At 42.9% G+C, this 19,788-nt stretch overlaps 3 protein-coding genes across 3 annotated transcripts; 2 read left to right on the forward strand and 1 right to left on the reverse strand.

Moving 5' to 3' along the window:
- Nucleotides 1–537: 537 nt before the first annotated feature.
- On the reverse strand, nucleotides 538–1,530 carry gpr3 (G protein-coupled receptor 3; the record flags this gene model as incomplete). The annotated part of the gene is made up of 1 exon (XM_080045162.1): nucleotides 538–1,530. The coding sequence occupies one exon, from the start codon at nucleotides 1,528–1,530 to the stop codon at nucleotides 538–540; it is 993 nt and encodes a 330-aa protein (XP_079901288.1).
- Nucleotides 1,531–6,723: 5,193 nt separating this feature from the next.
- cd164l2 (CD164 sialomucin-like 2) lies at nucleotides 6,724–11,238 on the forward strand (the record flags this gene model as incomplete). The annotated part of the gene is made up of 7 exons (XM_080045863.1): nucleotides 6,724–6,802; nucleotides 7,270–7,356; nucleotides 7,845–7,937; nucleotides 8,029–8,070; nucleotides 8,343–8,502; nucleotides 10,015–10,065; nucleotides 11,178–11,238. 7 exons carry the CDS (start codon nucleotides 6,724–6,726, stop codon nucleotides 11,236–11,238), a joined length of 573 nt encoding a protein of 190 aa, XP_079901989.1.
- sytl1 (synaptotagmin-like 1) lies at nucleotides 10,679–18,978 on the forward strand. The gene is made up of 16 exons (XM_080046004.1): nucleotides 10,679–10,731; nucleotides 11,178–11,298; nucleotides 11,861–11,987; nucleotides 12,899–13,050; nucleotides 13,166–13,280; nucleotides 13,373–13,442; nucleotides 13,531–13,567; nucleotides 13,642–13,682; nucleotides 14,133–14,249; nucleotides 14,417–14,586; nucleotides 14,688–14,790; nucleotides 14,933–15,094; nucleotides 15,480–15,558; nucleotides 15,875–15,974; nucleotides 16,602–16,807; nucleotides 18,569–18,978. The coding sequence occupies exons 3-16, from the start codon at nucleotides 11,863–11,865 to the stop codon at nucleotides 18,709–18,711; spliced, it is 1,620 nt and encodes a 539-aa protein (XP_079902130.1). The 5' UTR covers nucleotides 10,679–10,731; nucleotides 11,178–11,298; nucleotides 11,861–11,862; the 3' UTR covers nucleotides 18,712–18,978.
- The last annotated feature ends 810 nt before the right edge of the window (nucleotides 18,979–19,788 follow it).

A 19,788-nucleotide genomic window follows, 5' to 3' on the forward strand; every position in this document is an offset into this window, starting at 1 on the left:
CATTTTAAAAAGGCTGTGCAACACGAACATATGGTCAAAGTGCCTTTAACATGTGCAAAATAGAATCTCAAGGGTCAATAACATTGTGTTTCTAGACATTCAAGTAAATAAAATTGGGCTTTGGATCACATTGTGATTGGTTCACATTTAAAACCCATCCCTTCCTCTCTTAAAGTGCAGATGGTCGTTAAATCCACTTTTTTTTATGAGTAGGGATAAATATAGCATCCCTGTGATTGTGTCAGTCTGGGGATCCGTTGGATCAACAATTGACTGAGGATGAGGCACAAAATACATACAGGACAGTATGTTTATTCCTTAGCTCTATGATGGCTGCCAGCCAGGACAGTTCAGAACGTTCTGAGTTGTAGAAGGACTTCATCTCTCTGGAAAGTGCGGCTTGCATGTGTGGGAGAGAGACTTTGTGTGCTGGATCTGGATGAGAGTCCACTTAGCTATGTGGTTATCTTGGCACACAAACAGTGATATGTCTGGCATAGATTGTATGGTGGTTTGAGTTTGGCGCTGTTTGGCAGTCTACACATCAACAGGGTAGTGTATGTGCGTGTTCTGTGTATATTTATGGGGACAGCAGGCTTGGAGCAGCACCTTGCGAATGTCTTTGTTTCTCAGACTGTAGAGTATGGGGTTCAGCAGCGAGCCGCCCGCCGCCGGCACCAAGGTGGCATAGGTGTACAGAGGAGGGCTGGACGCGTCCCCCAGCAGCCCCCACAGGGAGAAAGGCATCCAGCAGCCCACAAACACACTGAGCACCAGGATCAACCGAGAGAAGCCCCTCCCACTACTGTGCTTTCTTGCATATGATTGGCTGGCAGGGCGGAAGTGCCTCTGGGTGGCAATGGCATGGGCGTGCCGCCTCGCCACACGGCAGATCCCAGCATACAATTGTAGAGTTACCATGAGAACGACCAGGAAACCGCCGCACAGCAGCGCCAGGTATGTCCGTGTCAGAGGTCGTGCTACAGAACAGGAGCTTGGTTCTCCCAGGCAGTGCCATCCCATTGCCGGTCCCGCCCCGATGACACATGCACCTACCCACACCAGCAGAAGGAGGACGGCTGCTCTGCGACGAGATTCGCTTGAACCATAGGTGAGGGCGTGGCTTAAAGACAGGTATCGGTCCAAAGCTACACCCATCAGGCTACAGAGCGAGGCGGTCAGTGATGTCACCAGCAGTCCTGAGGTCAGCAGCTCTGACCAATCACTAGGCTCCACGCAGAACAGGAAAAGGAAGTGCAGGATCAAAGCAACACCTGCCAGGAGATCGGCCAGACCAAGGCTAGCCAGCAGCAGGAAAACTGGGGCGCGAAGAGACGGGGAGGCCAAGATGGTGGTGACAACTATTGCATTTTCAGTGGCAATGAGAGTTCCTGAAACACACAGAGCCACGCCCCACACTGTGAGAGGCGGGACTGTGTATGCAGTTGAGCCCTCCAGTTGGTCCAGAGGAAAGAAGGGTTCTACACCTGAGGAGTCGTCCCAGCCCAGCTCAGAAGCGTTCAGGACCATGGCTGATCAGCGGTCACACCAACCCAACCTGAGAGAAGAGAGGGGAAAAAGGAGAAAGATGTTACTATAATGTGTCTTTACCATCTCCATCTGTCTATTAAACAGCCTCTACCACCAGCTGTGGTTTCAGCCTGTGGAGCTGCTGGAGGCCGGATGTGGTAACAGAGGACATAAGGTGTTAAAGTCTTTTCACCAAGATAGATTTTCAATGTGAGTGCATTAAGTGGTATTTGTGATTGTTATTTTCTGCTCTCTTGCTACTTGCTACTCTACTGGTTTCTTCAACACGGAGGGACAATGTATTAAGTTTGTAGGATTAGGGCAGATACATGAGCATACTAACTGTTTAGCCACATACCATTGTATTTACTTGTATTCTTTGATACATTACATTAACTGTTATAATAATAACATTAAAATAGTATATTCCAGAATCCATAATGTCCTTAAATAAGCTTTAATAAAAAGAGAGATGGAACATTAAATGCATCATACAGAATACAAGCCCCCTGCCAGTGACGTCACCATATGTAGTCACGAAATAGTCAATCTGTATGCTTAATGCACCGCAATAGATAGTTACTTAAGCATTGATGCACCATTAGACCATCATTGAAAAAATTATCATTGATATAGCTCTTTTAGCTCGTCTCTATAACCCCGTCAGTCTGAGGTTTTCCCTCTTGTTACAGTCTAAACACGATATTTTATTTGATTTGATTTATATTTATTTTGTCTATGGATGTCTTCCAACAAAACTCATTTCAACATTCTCACATGTACAATCCATAAAACCATGACGAAAAGGAGGCAGGGTGAAGAATATATTATATTTCCTGCCCCCTCATATTCAAGTGGAGAACCCGCTGGGACTGATTGTTCCATGCAGCGCCTCATATCATATCCTCAATAGGGAAGCTGCTAATTAGGCTATTTAAGGAAAGGAACTAGTTACCAGGTTCACATGATTGTGCACCCTTGTATGCTATTATCTTCTTGTTCTTTGGTACGTCTGTCAAAATGTCTTCAAGCCAACCGAAAGGGAATACCACATCAGAACTGTGTATTACATCTAATACAGATATAATATAAGGCTATTTTCATGCATTTTTTCTTTTGCTCATAAAGGAAGATTTTTTTTAAAAATTACTATTGAAGTCTTTCATCCTCCACAGAGTGAGGAGGTATATCCCAGCCCCTTGCGCGAAGCACCCTGTTGTATAATCAAGTACAGTTTCATTGCAGCACAGAGGATGTCCCCAAAACGCGCGTTAGCACACATGTTCAGACACGCATCGCACAGTCACGTGTACATGCCAACAGTGGATTATTATTCCTTTTACCTTATTATTGACACGATTCCGAGATTCCTTTTGCGAGAGTCAGACAGATTTGTTCTCCCCTCTTGTAAGATCCAAACCAGGTGATGGAGTTCGGCTGATGCTCGGTACCAGTTTACATAAGGAGGATAGTCCCTGTGTGGGCCTATGACACTGCTCCGTGCTCCTTTATCTGGGCTGTCTTCATCAAAGTCGCGACAAACTCTCACTAGCAGTCGCTTGCATCCCTTCTTCGTCTTCCTCTTCAATCTCTCCGGAGCGCTTATGAGATGCAGAATGGATGCTCTTGCGCGCGGACCCATCCACAAGAGAGTCTGACGTCAGTGAATGGGGAGCTCGACCAATGAAGTGCAAGCATTAAGGGTGCGGGTAGAGTAGGGAGGGGATGCATATGGAGTAATTTCATTCAGAAAAATGCGGCATCTCTGTCGCCCCTCCCACTGCGGTTCACTCTTGCTCTCATTTCTAGTAAGGAATGACCACCACCAAAAGACAACCCCCCCCCCCCTTCAATACACACCTTTTCTCAACAAGACCCATTAAGGGCCTGGTTGAATGACAGGATATTATTGTTTTTCGGTTGGCAAGGCTCAGGGGTGCTGAAGCACTGGGCCGGAGCTGTCCACGGTGCTGAAGGATCCGGGTGACTCATGGGGAGATGTCCCACACACACACACACACACACACACACACACACACACACACACACACACACACACACACACACACACACACACACACACACACACACACACACACACACACACACACACACACACACGACATATATGAGTTTCAATTTATTCAGTCTAGATAATATGATAGCCTATAATGTTATATTATATAATATATAAGTAGAACATCAGCACGAACTAAACTGCTCAAAGGGTTGAGTACATTTTCAATTTCTCAATTTATTTTTGTTAAATCTGATCAAATACTCCTAAAACTCTAAATATAAGTCCTAAAATCATTCGGGCATCTTAAAGGACCGTCACCGTGCACTGTGTTCAAACAATGTATTTCAACACGTGAAGATGTGTGGCAGGGTGTGGATGGCGAGGGGGTTTCCTGGAACCACACGAAAGCAGGGGTGACTGGCATCTATTAAGCTAGGTGTCATATATCTTGACGGCTTTTTTGATTTAAGCCTCCTCTCGTATAGAGATAGAAACACTGGCCCCCGCCTCCTGCAGTATCATGTCAGCAGTAGCAGGGAATTCGTGGCTTCCCCCGTGAGCGTGGGTGCTGCAGGATGGGCTGTACAGTTGCCTACGTTTTCGAGCATATATCAGGGCGCTAATTAAAGGAGGGTGGGAGGGAACTCGTCCTGTTCGAGCCATATAAGGATACACTTCCTGCCGAAAAACCACTTGTCACCTTAAAAAAAAACTTTGCCTGTATTATGGAGCTCCTCCAAATGTTTGTTTAAAGCACAGCTGTTTTCCTCACCTGACTACGACCTACGTTTCTACACGATCCACTTTGCATGAAAATACCACTGCAAAAACATTATCATATAGCTTTTCTAACGTCACAGACCATTTCAATTGAAGGAGCATTGTAAGGAACATAATTAGTTTTCCCTTCTTAAACCCTATAGGCCTACAAATAAGGAATGGAGTCACTGGTCACAGTTTGCATTTTTCAATATTTTATTCCGTTATGTCATAGGCTATAGTCTATGTATTCAAAGTTCTGACGATTCGTCTCGCCGCCGTCGTCAGCAATATTCACTTATTTCTGGCCGATGTGTCGATGTCGTGTTCACCAGACTGCGGAATATGCCTTTGAGTGTGTATTTTTTATTTTTGCACGCCGACGCGCGAAGACAGCCTCCCCATAGAGCTGCATCTACCCAGACAATGTGTGAGAGAACATATGAAAGGTGGGAGTACATGAGCCACGGCTGTGTGAATGGGGGAGGTGGCGGTGGTGGTGATGGTTGAATCCGCTTCTCAAAGCTGAAAAAAGGCTGTCGTGATTCACGGACTCGATGTACCTGATCGGGAGTGCTTGGCTCGGGGGCTATGACTCAGACAGAGCATGCATCTACATCACAAAAAGAATATTTTGAAGGTCAGAGCATTTGTGCGTTTCGTGCACGTTTGATTGAAGTAGCCTACAGTCGGTGTAGCCTTTTATAAGGAGGGCACTTAGAACCCCTCTCATTATTCTCCTGTTCCCACGTCATCACTCCACCAAGTGATTAGTCAGACATCCAAGCACCGGCTGACTCGATCTATAATATTAAAAGCCACTATTGTGTCCAGATGTTGCATATTCGGATGCATATTGATGGTTGTGACTGTAATCAAGTGTCCCAAACTTTTTATTGATTTGTGATCTTGTTAGTTTTTCCCCTTTCATTTTTATTATTATTATTATTATTATTATTATTATTATTATTATTATTATTATTATTATTATTATTATTATTATTATTATTATTATTATTATTATTATTACATTTCTTCTTATATCAGTTTTGCTTGGCTGTAGTGAAAAGTATTGCAGCAATTATTTTGACTTCAAAACCTTGTCTGAGTTGTTAGTCATATGGCAATCACTTGTGTTACAGAGGTATGACAAGTGACTGAAAGTCTCTTTCTCCCAGTTAGTGACACATACGAGGTGTTAATGGATCATTGGTGACATGGGTTGTGCTGCTGCACAATTACGTCCCATGCTAACGTCAATGTGTGTTCACAGCTACAGTCTATATTTAGTTCTTATTAGATTGGATCCCTCAAGACATTAAAACAAGCACCCTGATAGTGCTGCTGATCCTAAGCAGCACTATCAGGGTGCATGTTTCCCCTCCAGATGCATTATTTACCAGCAGATGCCTGTTAAAAATGTAATGTAGGAGAAGGATTCCCTGCTCATTTATAGTTTTTTTTCCTAGAACAATGGTTGCCACCTGTAACAGGAATGTTACCAGTCACTTCAAATTTAGCTGTTACAGGTTATGGACCTTGAAGTAATCCAAAGTTGTGGTCAGTTTGAATAAAGATAAATATTTTTCCTATCCAGACTCGGAAGAGTGAAAAATATCCAGTGATTCCAAAGAAAATGGTCAAATAAGACCAAATTAAAATGTTGTGTAGCACTGAAATATCTTAGGCCTACTTGGTTTACCACATAATGTAGTTCCGACAATCATGGCACGAAGAGGATGAACTTCTCAGCCATCATCAACACAACTTGTGAGCATCTATGCAGATGTTAGCGTTTAGCTAATAGCACAGTTATAGAGTCATAGTCAGTCATGTTTTCTGTCTCGTCCCCTAAATGATGTTGTGAGCCCTCAGATTTATCTTGGGACCGAGAGGGTAACGGTCCCAAGGTTGGGACGCATTTTCCTACATAATAGACCCAGTTTTAACATTTGAAAATACACTCGAGGGCTACAAAAAGTTATTTGACTGAAGATTATTTTAACCTATGTAACTAAGTGTTTCTTGGAGTTTTCAAGGATGTACTGTTTGTGTGAATGCAGGTGTGTGTGTAAGAGAGTGGTGAGTGTGTGTGTGAGTGTGCGCGCGCTGCCTGCGGAACCAAACAGGTGTCATTCTGTCCAAGCTGGTGTGTGTTTCAGGAGGGTTGAGGTGGGCCAGCTGGTTGCCAAGACACCAAGTTTGGGTGTCGCTCATGTTACACAGATCTCTGTGTCTCCTGTCTTTCTTTCTCTCTGCGTCCTATAGCCTGGAGCCATAGCGCTATTTGCAACCATCAGACACCCTGTTAAGGACATAACTGGAGTTATCATTATTAAGAAGAAAACTTTTTGTTGATACTTATTCTTCTCCTTGCACCAACATTTCCAGCTGTGGGTTGCATTGTTGTCAGGATGCAGCAGCTGGTATTGAAGGTCCTCTTCTCCACACTGCTGCTTCTAGCAGTGGTGCCCTCTGTGCAATTACAGTCAGGTATGGGTTCACACACATGCCTTACATTTATGTTCTGATTGTGGAACCATCTCAGTGTCTTTTGATCTTGTCAGAAACCTGTTGGTGTGTTCTTCTAAACTTGGGATCTGATGTTTCCTTTTCTTGACTCCTTATTGATATCCTTCAACAGTCTTTCCTTTATAATATATTTCTTCTTATCAACTGTGATGATGGCTTGTTCTCCAGTATTGTCAGTAAAACAAATGTGAGAGGAATCAGCGAACCTGCTATTGTTTCTTGGTCATTACTTGAATGAAACTGAACAACAAATAAACTGAATTTTGTAGACTAACTTTAGCCTATCTGGGTGGTGTCCAAACTCATCGGATGTCTTGCAATAATTAAACTGTTTAAGTGTTTTTAAATGTTTCTGTGGGAAGATAATTGTGCGTGTGCCAGTTTGAGTGACACCTCCAATTGACTGCCAGGTTTTTCCCCTCTTGCAGATTGTTCTCAAGCCGAGTCATGTGACCTGTGTGTTGGAGAGTCTATGCTCAACCTGACAGGCTGTGTCTGGAGGCTTTGTCCAGATGGTGATGAAGACACACACACACACACACACACACACACACACACACACACACACACACACACACACACACATGGAAATACACACATATACACACGCAGAATCACACACACACACACACACACACACACATGGAAATACACACATATACACACGCAGAATCACACACACACTCATGGAAATACACAGAAGCACGCACACAACCCTGACCTCTGATAGTAATTCAATCATCACAGCTGCTGTAACATAAGCTTCCCGGGTTTGTACAAGATGACTGAATTATTTAGCATGCCAGGAACACACACACAAGACATACACATGTACACACACACACACACACACACACACACACACACACACACACACACACACACACACACACACACACACACACACAAACACACGCACATACACACACACACACACACACACACACACACACACACAGACAGACAGACACACACACTAAATTGAGTGTTTTCTCTGTCTCAGGTAATGACACAGGCATGTGTGTGATCGATGAGGGCGACGCAACGGACATCTCCATGAACTGCAGCTGGACCAGAGTGTCTGAATTGTGCTCAGGTATCAAATAAATACATCCCAGCTTTAACACACGTTAGGATTTCTCTGCAACCTCAGTAAGACAAATCACTTTTCACGTTTTATTTCCCAGTTGTAGAGACCGGAGCGGAGGGAGGAGACGGAGGCGTCTCAGGTAAATTGTATCGACTCCAACCCAGCATCCTCTGTTTCACCCCCTCCCCTCTCTCTTGCGTCAGATGTTTATTATTCCCATAAGAGCTGAGTAAATGTTCCCCAGTGCTGCTCAATCGTTTCTTTTTATTACTGATGAAAACCCCGGTCAGTGCTTTCCCAGAAATAAGCAGACACTCTCTTCTTTCCCCACCCCACCCCGTAAGCCTGCATTAATGTAATGTCACCGTGAAGCCATTAAACTATTCCTGTTTTTTTCTTCTCTCCCTGCAGGTGATGGAGGTGACGGCAAGCCATCCCCAGATTTCTCCCAGGCCAAGTTTGACATGTCCAGTTTCATCGGGGGCATCATCCTCGTGCTGTGTCTGCAGGCCGGCGGTCTCATCGCAATGCGTTTCCTCAAATCCAAAGAGCAGAGCACCTATGACCCCATGTGAGTTTGTTTGTCTAGGTGTGAGAGAAGAGAGAATTAAGCACGGCTCCATCAGTTTAAGTATGAGCATGTAAATGTGTCTGAGTGAGGGTCAGTTGTTGGTGCAACAGTAGCCTCTAGTGGCAGGAGTGATCAACAGCACCCAATGCATTATACCTTAAATTCACCTTTGAGGTCCCTCTTTATTGTATTTTAATTCTGATCACATACCCCCGTCTGCCCATATCAAATGTTCTGTCTGACTTTACACAGAGAGCAGCCACAGCAGTGAAGACAAGATGTGTGAAGGACAATCACAGGAGGTTGGAGGACAGCAGAGCAGTGACTCATCGAGTTGTGACGACAAGAGTTTTTCTTTTCTTTTTTTTCTGAGCCCCTGTCATTTTTGGTTTGGTCCCAATTTTTTCCTTCTGGGGGATGGGTGTGTTTATAAGAGGAATTTTTTTTCTCTGTATATTTAATTGTGTAATGAGTTTCTGCATGTGTTTGTATAGTATTTTTATCTCTGTTGGTATTTCTACAATCTGACAAACGAGACACAAAAAGGCTCAGCGAATTACCTTTATCAACTTTCACCTTTTAAGTGTTTGTCCTCTTATAAACAACAAGCAACTGGCTGTATATCAAATGAGCTCTTTCAAGTGTGTAAATAGTGCATTGCAGTCGGTGGCGGTGAAAGGGTAATATATTCCAATGAAGGCAGTGCGTCAGACAAGGTCACAGCAGGCATTTAAAATGGTTTCAGTTCAAGAAGGAGATTTATATGGAGATGAATAACTTTTCTAGTGTTTAACTGGGACCAAAAATTTAAATATATACTGTATGTTTGTTATATATTTATTTAATTACTTAACTTGCAGTGATTTAGATATTTAACTGAGGAGCCATCTCAACAAGCCCTGGGAGCATAGCAAATTGCACTTTATATATCTAACATCTAAGGCCCAATAGTAGTGGTAATAGTGGTAGACCTTTACACTCTAAGACTACATCATCAGATGGCTCTTGCCCCACTCCTCTGATTTGTGCATGTTTTTGTTTTTGTCAATAGCTCAGAGTCTTTTTTTATTGATTCATTTCTGTTTTGACTGCTCCTATTTATATTATACACATATCTGCGTTACCCCTTTTAAAAATGTTCAAAGAGGTTGTGATGTGACACTGTTTACTCACGGCAACGCTGATTAAGTTGATCAATATGAACATGTTTGATTTTTTTTGTGATGCCACTTATATGAAAACAAAAATGCTTTAAAAGGGTTGGCAACTAGAATAAATTGAGGACATAAGGATTTGTGTCATGTCTGCTTTCTTGCATGCAAATGAGAAAAGTTTGTAACAGCCAATCATAGTGAGCGATTGTGTAGTATGTGTAGAGTGCACGGTTGGACCCCATCAGTACATTGACTGAAGTGATTTGTATGTAACTTGGGTGCCACCGGAGACTCACTATCTGTATTTTCTGCAGATAGGAATCACCTATTAATCCTTACATGTTGTGGAATGCGACAGGGACATGCAGTGTGCTGATGGAGGCCTTCAGGGGGAGCAGCAGGATAGCTGGTTGGATGCACCAGTTACTGTCTGAGCCAAGACCTACAGGCTTGAATAAACCAACACAAACAAAACTTTCCCTACTGGGCAGGCACTGGCAGTCCTCCAAGTCTGTTGACAAAGGACAGGACTGAATACTCAGAATTCACTCTGAATTCACCCTCCCCCAACACGCACAATATCACCAACAGATTTCCAATGATGATTCTTCCCTCTTTACTTTGAAACAAGCATAGACCTTCATATTGTTTGTATACTGTGTGTGTGTGTTTGGATAGTGGAAAGTATGATCGTGGCCTCTAAGTGTGTGTTTAGCAGGTGTGGACAGCAGCAAGGTAAAAGTTACATCCCACCTCCACCCTGCCACTTGGTAAAACATCCGTGTGTGTCTGAGTCATGTCACACAGTAGGCACACACACACACACACACACACACACACACACACACACACACACACACACACACACACACACACACACACACACACACACACACACACACACACACACACAGGCCTATACGTACTCCCCCTTCCAGCTGACCGCAACCCTTGTGCGGACTCTCTGGAGGGCGTGTTCACTGCGTTTAGCCTGCACCCAGACCTCGACACGCACCGGACAAGTTTTGACACATTTTTTTTTCACAGATGGGAACTTCGGAAGCTTTCTAGTAAGGTAATAGATTATTTTTGGCTTGACTTTTTTGCTCATATTTTCTTATGTTTAGAGACAAGACGTATTTTAGTGGTTTAAAGAGATGTAGACCTAATCTTTAATCCTGTAAAACTTTTTATCCAAAAAGTTTAAAAGCGGCGACAGGTGTCCTCTCTCTCGCGGTGTTGAGGAAGTGCTGCATGGGCTTGTTTTTCTTCCTAGAGGGAAACTTCTCACAAGCTATCATGACCAGACACTTCAATAATCTTTTAAAAGATAGTATTGAATATAGCATTTTACGTTGTTTTATATAAAAAAAACAGCAACCGTTTAATCAATGTTTAGCTGAATGCGTCACTGAATGTTTTTTTTACAGAATATCATTATGAATAAAAAAAATATGATAATAAAGTCTACTCTGTTATCTTCTACACAATAAATTTTAATTTTTTGTTTTGTTTCCTTAGGTGTCAGGTTGTAATTGCTTTGCCGCACTGCACTGCACTGCACTGCACTCCACTCGCATGATCCTGTTTGCTAAACGTTTGGACAGAAGAATTGCTTTGCGCATGCGTTAATTACCAAAAGGTAAATAACCTCAAGGGAGTGGACACACGTACACACGTACACACACACACACACACACACACACACACACACACACACACACACACACACACACACACACACACACACACACACACACACACACACACACTCACACTCACTCACTCACCGAAATACTTGAAAATTATTACATTGTGGTGCTGTAAGTTCATTATTTGCACACAGAAGTTTGACACTTTCCTTCGTGCTTAACACATATCCAATGCTCCATAGTATCAAACCAGGAAATGGCAGCTGAAACACATTGACATTGCTTCATTTTAGGTGCCACATGGCAAAAAAAGAGTTTGGGAAACACTGGTTTAACAGAAATATTTCCCAATATACTACTTGATGTAATTTATCATATACTGTTCTATGAATGATACATAACACAAATATACACAGTGTGAGTAGTATCTGGCCCAGGAGCACTGGACATCTTTCACTTATTAATTTTACAGCACGTGTAATTTCAATTAGAGGTGAACAGTTGCCATCTCATTTGTTTTGTTTGAGGATTGTGGTTTTGTTTCTCACACAGGGATGGAGGGGGAGCAGGCTGACTCTGCTCCTGACTTGAGTCACCTGTCAGAGGAGGAGCACTCAGCCATCCTGCAGGTCTTACAGCGTGACATGGAGCTGCGGCGTCTTGATGAAGGGCGTGTCAGGTCAGAGGTGACTGTTTATCCTATGTAGTTGTCTGGTTTTTTAATAACACAAACAGGAAACGTTCACTCCCACCAGAAATCCTTTGTATTCATTTACGAATAGGATGATACAAATTCCAATTTGTAAAATGAAGTTAACTCAATATCGGCTGAAATGACAAATGTTTTGACACATACAATGAGACAAGGTCTTCAAAATCAAGTAATTATAAGATATGGCCTTTTTACTGGCCATGTCAGTTGATACAATGACTGTGTCCAAAAAAACGCTTAATTAGTCAGGTTTTTTCCCAAATCAATTGCCACATTGTTAACCTGGTGTCTGGAGTCCAGGTGCGATTACCAACATTTACTTTTGGTTACTCAATCTGGCCTGCTCTTGCAATGTGGATACTATTGACCACATGGTCAGAGAGCCCCATAAGAACCTGCGATTCAGTTAACTAGGTCAAATATTTGACCCGTTGTTGCCTGTTTGAGACGCTTGTGTTGATTAATCCTATAACACTTGATGAATGAGAAAAATCTCACATTTGAGAAGCTAAAACCCCAAAATATTCGCCTGAGAATTGACTGAATTAACTTTACTTAATCAGCCATCAAAATTGTTGCCAGTTAATGTTCTACAGATTGTTTCACTGAATAATCGACTTATCATTTCAGCTCTGCTGTCAGGTTAGCTCATGCATGAAAGAATCCTCTTGTAAATGTCCTTGGAAACCTTACAAGTCAAATCCTGTGTGCTTTTTTATCAATAGAATTGAAACAGGTCATTGTCTTTTATTCGCTGAGTAAGTTGAATAAAGGAACACAGTGGCTGCTTAGATTGTGACGTAGGCTGACATTGGCATATTTTTGCCGGGAAGAGCTCGGTTGTGACTGTCCAACTTGGCCCTGTGTCAACGCTGCAGGAACATCGAGGAGACAGAGACGGACCCCATCCGTCTGCACACCCTGACAGGGGCTTGGTTCAGTGAGGAGCGCAGCAAACGCTACAGAGACCGCACGTCCATCTGCTCCCTCGTCCATGCCACCATCCGACAGAGGAAGACAAAGAACAGAGGTGGGTTTTCAGTTAATGCAGCGCTGCCTTTACTGGCCTGTGGGGGGGCCACTTTCCCCTCCTGTCACAGGGATATCCCGCTCACACACTCCTTTGGTTGTTGTCATGGTAACAGATGTGCCCCTGGATGAACTGTTTAATGGTGAGAGAGAGGAAACGTCCCACAACCACAACAGCTCTCCTGAGGCAGAGGGTCGACTGAAGGACGGCCAAGAAGAGGAGTGTGGAGGGTTAGTGTGTGTGAGGGTGCCTGGTCACATGATGACCAAACATTCCACTGTGTTTAAGCTGCATTCTGACAACATCTTGTTTGTGTTTTCAGGAGTTACGGAACTTTCAATCCATCACGTACACCCACACCCACACCCAGAACAAAAAGTCCTATAGCACAGGTCTGTGTGTATGTATGTATGCTTTTTTAATTTCTCTACGCTTTAAAAAAAAACATTTATAGATATAAATAATAATATCCAATTCCAGGGTCTCCAGCACAGGACTAATTCCTCGTCATCCAAAGGTATGAAAGCTTCTCTGTAAATGCCTCTGCACCTCTTTGGCCGTCTCTTATTCCGTGTTCTTATTTACTCATAGAATGCGAAAGGAGAAGTAATGGCCACTCAGAGGAGCCTGAGGTGATTATATGACACATACACCCACATTTGCAGATTACCTCTGGTGATGCGTTTGGTAAACACTGCTTATGACAACTATTTGTATTTTGTATTTGTATCTTTTAAATGCTATTGCCCACCTGATAATTTTTAATTTGCAATGGTGCATTATCAAGTAGCACCACGGCAGGATGTATAGGGAGGGGGGAGTGATTGATAGATTTTCAATAGTGACACTGAGAATAATGTGTGTGTGTGTGTGTGTGTGTGTGTGTGTGTGTGTGTGTGTGTGTGTGTGTGTGTGTGTGTGTGTGTGTGTGTGTGTGTGTGTGTGTGTGTGTGTGTGTGTGTGTGTGTGTGTGTGTGTGTGTGTGTGTGTGTGTGTGTGTGTGTGTGTGTGTGTGTGTGTGTGTGTGTGTGTGTGTGTGTGTGTGTGTGTGTGTGTGTGTGTGTGTGTGTGTGTGCCTTTAGGAAGACTATGACAGTCACTTCGAGGACACTGAGTCTATCGGCAGCAGCCTGACTGAGCCAAATACGGCTTCTCTGAAAACGAGCAGCTCCAACGGCAGCCTTAATTCAGGCTACAGGGTAGACACACACACACACACACACACACACACACACACACATTAATATGCATAAGCGCAAACACTGGCACTCATTTCATGAATTGGCTGTTCTGTGACGCAAGATGACTCAGCGCAGGACAATGACGTAGGAGCTGATCTCTGCTTTGCGTGTGTTTTGTGTAACAGTTCAGTGGCAGCATGATGAGTCTGTTCAGCTCGGGGGATTTCGGAACGGTGGAGGTGAGGGGCCGCATCCAATTCTCATTGGTTTACGACACGCAGAAGGAGGAGCTGCAAGTCAAAGTGTGTAGCTGCGAGGACATCGCGGCGGCAGCGCGCAAGAATCGCTCCGACCCGTAAGTGACGCTTGCAAGTCCATGTGTGTGACGCAGCAACAACGTCACAAGCAAAATATAGGGTTAATCTGTGTGTGCCCTTTTCTGTCCCCCCCACACAGGTATGTTAAAACCTATCTCTTGCCGGACAAGTCCAGTCACAGTAAGAAGAAAACCGCAGTGAAGAAGAAGACCCTGAACCCAGTCTACAATCAGACGCTCCCAGTGAGACACTTTCTCATTTTGCATGTTACATAAAATGAAATCTTCCATTTGTCTCTCAGCTCTCCTCCACGTGTCCTGCAACATGCACTGCACTCACAGTTGCTCTCCAATCTTAAAGATATCCTTTCAATGTTTTTTGCAGTATAAAGTGCGGATGGGAGAGCTGCGGAGCCGGACATTGAACCTATCTGTGTGGCACTCTGAGCCCATGGGGAGGAACGTATTTCTGGGGGAGGTGGAGGTGTCTCTGGGCCTGTGGGACTGGACCTGCACGAGGCCAATGTGGCAGGACCTGCAGCCACGGGTAGGGGAGAGCAGACAAGAACAACACAAGAGGACCACTTACGTACAAGTACTTGCTCACGTAGTCACATGCTGTAAATGAGCAGAAAAAATATTTACCAAAACAATTACGCCCACTGTACATTTGCTTAGTGTCGGAGTGTCTTCTTAGCAGCAGCTTTTGGCAGAGACACAGAATTCAGGGAGGAGGAGCGTCTCTTGTGTCTGGGAGAGCTGAAGGGAGAGGGAGACCTGCTGTGAATTTCAACTAAGGCCTTATATAACCTTAATCTCTTCAGGCTTCCACACCTTCTGCCTCCTCCTGCCCTTTCATGTTATTTCTTTTCCTATGCCTTAATCTTTTTCTCTTGATCTATACTGCACCCCTTTTGCTCCCCCACTCATAGGTTCATTTGAATCCAGACTCCATTAGCAGTCGTGGGACCATCGTGCTCTCTGTAAAGTTCATTCCAGATGGATTTGAAGGTGAGCAGAGACCCAACATTATGGATGCAAGATCTGTTCTACTTCAATCACAAGTGACTCATACACTGTGTGTGTGTGTGTGTGTGTGTGTGTGTGTGTGTGTGTGTGTGTGTGTGTGTGTGTGTGTGTGTGTGTGTGTGTGTGTGTGAGTGTGTGAGTGTGTGAGTGTGTGAGTGTGTGAGTGTGTGAGTGTGTGAGTGTGTGAGTGTGTGTGTGTGTGTGTGTGTGTGTGTGTGTGTGTGTGTGTGTGTGTGTGTGTGTGTGTGTGTGTGTGTGTGTGTGTGTGTGTGTGTGTGTGTGTGTGTGTGTGTGTTAGGTAATGGCTTGCCACTGACAGGAGAGCTTCATATCTGGCTTCGGGAGGCTCAAAGTCTCCTGTCCAACAAAGGGGGAGCCATTGACTCCTTTGTTAAAAGGTGTGTGTCTCAGCTCTGCAATATCATATCATATATTTCCTGATATTTAGTCTTCAGTTATATGTCATGGCAGAAATTTTGTTTGGAGAATATAATTTGTAGAATAGGACATGTAAACTCATCTCTAAGTCATGATTCTCCACCTTCAAAAAAAATATATTTATGATTATCTCCAGACCAAAAGCTGCTAAAATCAATGTTTCATATTAACAATGTGTCAAAGCACTGTGTATATATGTGTGTGGAAGACGTCATTCGTAGTCCTGAACCCCCAGGTTGTTATCACCGGAACTAAAGAGGGAGATATTTCCCTATGGAGTTGTAAGAGACCAAAACAGAACCATATAGAAGAGTAAATATTGGACTTCTACTGAGTGTGTCAATAGGCAACTGTTTGCTAACATGTTGTAAATCCTGTACCTAATATATATGATCATACAATCATTGCACCTTTTTTTTAGATTGCCTCCAGTACACAGGGAAACAAAACCCTTAACTTTTAAATAAAGCCTTAGTCTCATCTCATCAGTGTATGTATCCTCACTATATCTACTGTATATTTAACCTAACTGAATGTTCTGTACTCAATCTTCTGTATTCATTTTAAATGTATCTACAACACACCAGCTACATACTCCCGGATGCCAGTCGACAGAGCGGTCAGAAGACGCGGATGATGAAGCGCTCTATCAGCCCGACCTACAACCACACCATGGTTTATGATGGCTTCCACACCAGCGACCTGAGAGAGGCCTGCGCAGAGCTGACTGTGTGGCAGCGTGTAGGGCTGAAATCGCACATCCTGGGAGGGATACGTCTGAGCTGTGGAACTGGTGAGCTTCTCTCTCTGCTTTAATGTCCACACATGAAAAATAGCAGCAAGATAACAGTGCCACATGTTCAGTTAGTACAGTATAGGCCAGTTACACACACAAACTGACCTTTTATGAAGGCTTCAAATTCTGTAAGGGATTAATGTAAAGATGTCTTGTTTTTGAGCGATGTCTTTGGATTGCCTATGATTTTCCTAACTAAACTACATAGATTGCAACTTTGTGATTTTTCTTGCATACAAATATCTGCTTTTGCCGCTATAGATATAAAATAGATGTTTCTGAGGAGTAAAGAAACACAGGAAATTAAGAAGTCTGCAGATAATGTTGGATGATTGCAAGCAGTAAAATGAACATTGACTTTATGGACAGACAAAAACAAACATTAGTGTAATAGAAACTAAATTGATACCCACTCAAACTTGCACAGATGCTTACATTATGCATGTGTTTTTGCTTTCATGAGAATAGAAGTGGAATAAAATTAAAAGATTGGTCATTATTGAGGGCTCTTTATAGTTTCACTGAAGACCAGATGGGGAAAGATGATAATAAGCGTTCAGGAGAGGGAAAAGACGCACATCTTTACCTTTAGTTGTTCTCCTGTGCTGCCTTGGCCCTGTGGAGGATCTTATCTCTCATCAAGCACGTCTCATTTCCCGGTTGTTGTTCACAGTGTGCTTCTTTCAATTAGCTGGCTCATATGTTTGTCTTGGGCTGTCTTCAATGAGTCAATATGTGTGTCATGGGTCCCCTGGCATTTCGTAGGCTCGTAGGAGGGAAGCGGTTTCTATGATATGGGATGTGTCATTAAAGAGGGTTGTTTGAGTGGTTAGTTTATTTCACAGTCAGCTTTGTAGATGGCACCACAATAGCACTTTTATTCTTCACAAGGGTGATTAGGAGTGGTGTTGTGACAGTATTTCAGTCCAGTACTTCACATTGTGTTGCATTTTGTCCCGTTGGAGTTTCAGGCATTTCAGATGGTTGTGTCATTAGAGCGAGGTCATTCCTAGGTTGTCAGAGAGGGTCTTAAATGTTACTGTGCCTCGCTAAATGTCCCACGTCGGCCTGGTGGCTGTCGAAATCCGCCACAAACATGACAGAATGGGGGGAAGTAGGTATCGCATGCGGAGTCGTACATTTGAGAAATGTGGAAATGGCTCTGATTTCAGCCCATGTAGTTGTTGTGAAGTAGTTTATTATCACGATAGTGATGGAGTAGTTTTGCTCATAATTTGGGGGTTACTGTTCTTGACGAAAAGGTTTTCTGAAGGAAGATGAATCCACTGAAAGGGTAGATTTTGTTTCTGCTGTTGTGAACAGATTTTCAACATTAAGTTGTCGAGAGATGATTGTTTGTTGTTACTTCTCGATACAGCTCTGGATTTGATTTTTTGATTTTAATTTTTTTTCTGGAAAACTGATACATTGCATTGCAACATAGCAATGCAAGAATAACGCTTCCATTCCTTTTAAGGTTCAAGGTTGCTTTATTTGTTCTGCCCGTGGGTAAATTTGATATGCAGTCCAAGAAAAAGGTATTCAGCTATAGTACACAGTACGAAAAGCATACAACAACAACAAAAAAACAGCATACTCAATAGAAAACCACACACACACACAAAAAAAAAAACATTAGACAAAAATCACAAAGGTGCTCAGGACATCCGAGTGTGCAAGAAGCGTAGAGCATGGATTGTGATGTCGCAACGTCTTCAACATGAATAATGAATGTTCATATGTTTTTTTTAATGGCAGGTCAGAGTTATGGGGAGGCCGTCAGCTGGATGGACTCCACGGAAGAAGAGGTCGCTGTGTGGACCTCCATGATCACAAACCCAAACCACTGGATCGATGCGACGCTACCCATCAGAACTAAACTTGCTTCACGGTCCGAGTGACACGTTTTGTACAAAAAAAAAACATCCATGTCTACACACACTGGTTGAACTTAAAGGACTCCCTTGGCACATTCAACCCCTCCGCCACAATGATACACTGTTTATTCCTGTTCTTTTTCATACATGCAAACTCTGACACTGAGGAGGCAGTAGTGGTGCAATATTATGAGTTAAGGGCGTAGATAAGAAAATATTTAGTTTAAAAAACAAATCTGTCTGTGTTTCCGATGTTTTATGGTTAAGTCTATATTGTCTGTTAAAAGTGAATTTGTGATCCATTGTAGTTTAATAATTAAATAACAAACCTGATCTGATGAATCAGTGTTCTTCTTTACTTACTAAATTCAAATATTGTTACATCAAGAAGGCAAAAATTAACAGATAATTTAAGGAATGAATAACCACATTTATTTTATGTTTCCCCAGACCTTGTATGCCTACACTACAACTAACAATACCTAATTACATTCACTGATTTGTAATTATTATGCTATATTTTTAGGCATTTTAGTGCATTTGGATATGACAGAAAAAGCCCTCAGTTGCATGCATAAATGATTTCCCTTTATGGATGAGCGTACCACCTTGTGGTCAGACTTTATATAGGCTAACCTACTCTTTATCTGCTACTTTTCATCCAAATTACAGGGAGGACAGTGAAAAATGAAGTCAAGAACGCAAGAAGAGATGACAATGTCCTGTCATTTAACCTTAAACTAAACTGTTTTAGCTTACATCAGGTAGCCTATCCATTCCCCATGCATAATCAAGACGGTGGAGCAAAGCAGTTATTAGTCCTATGTGCACAACTTTTGTCCAGCAGATGGCGACCTTAACACTCCTGTTTCAAGCATGGTTTCAAGTCGGAATGAAGAGGAGCCATTTGGTTTAAAAAAAAAAAGCCTCGATACGATAAACAAACTAAATAAATATTAATATTTATTTCTAGCCTGAACATAGTTTATATAAATATCAACGCAAATCTAAACCTGCCATATTTGCCACCATAAATCCCTGTCTCTGCCGTAGGCCATCTGACTGCTATCCAGCCAGCTGCCAGCCACACTTTCCTTTATA

This window comes from Ammodytes marinus, assembly GCF_949987685.1.
Source record: "Ammodytes marinus genome assembly, chromosome: 17".
In the NCBI taxonomy this organism is placed as follows: domain Eukaryota; kingdom Metazoa; phylum Chordata; class Actinopteri; order Uranoscopiformes; family Ammodytidae; genus Ammodytes; species Ammodytes marinus.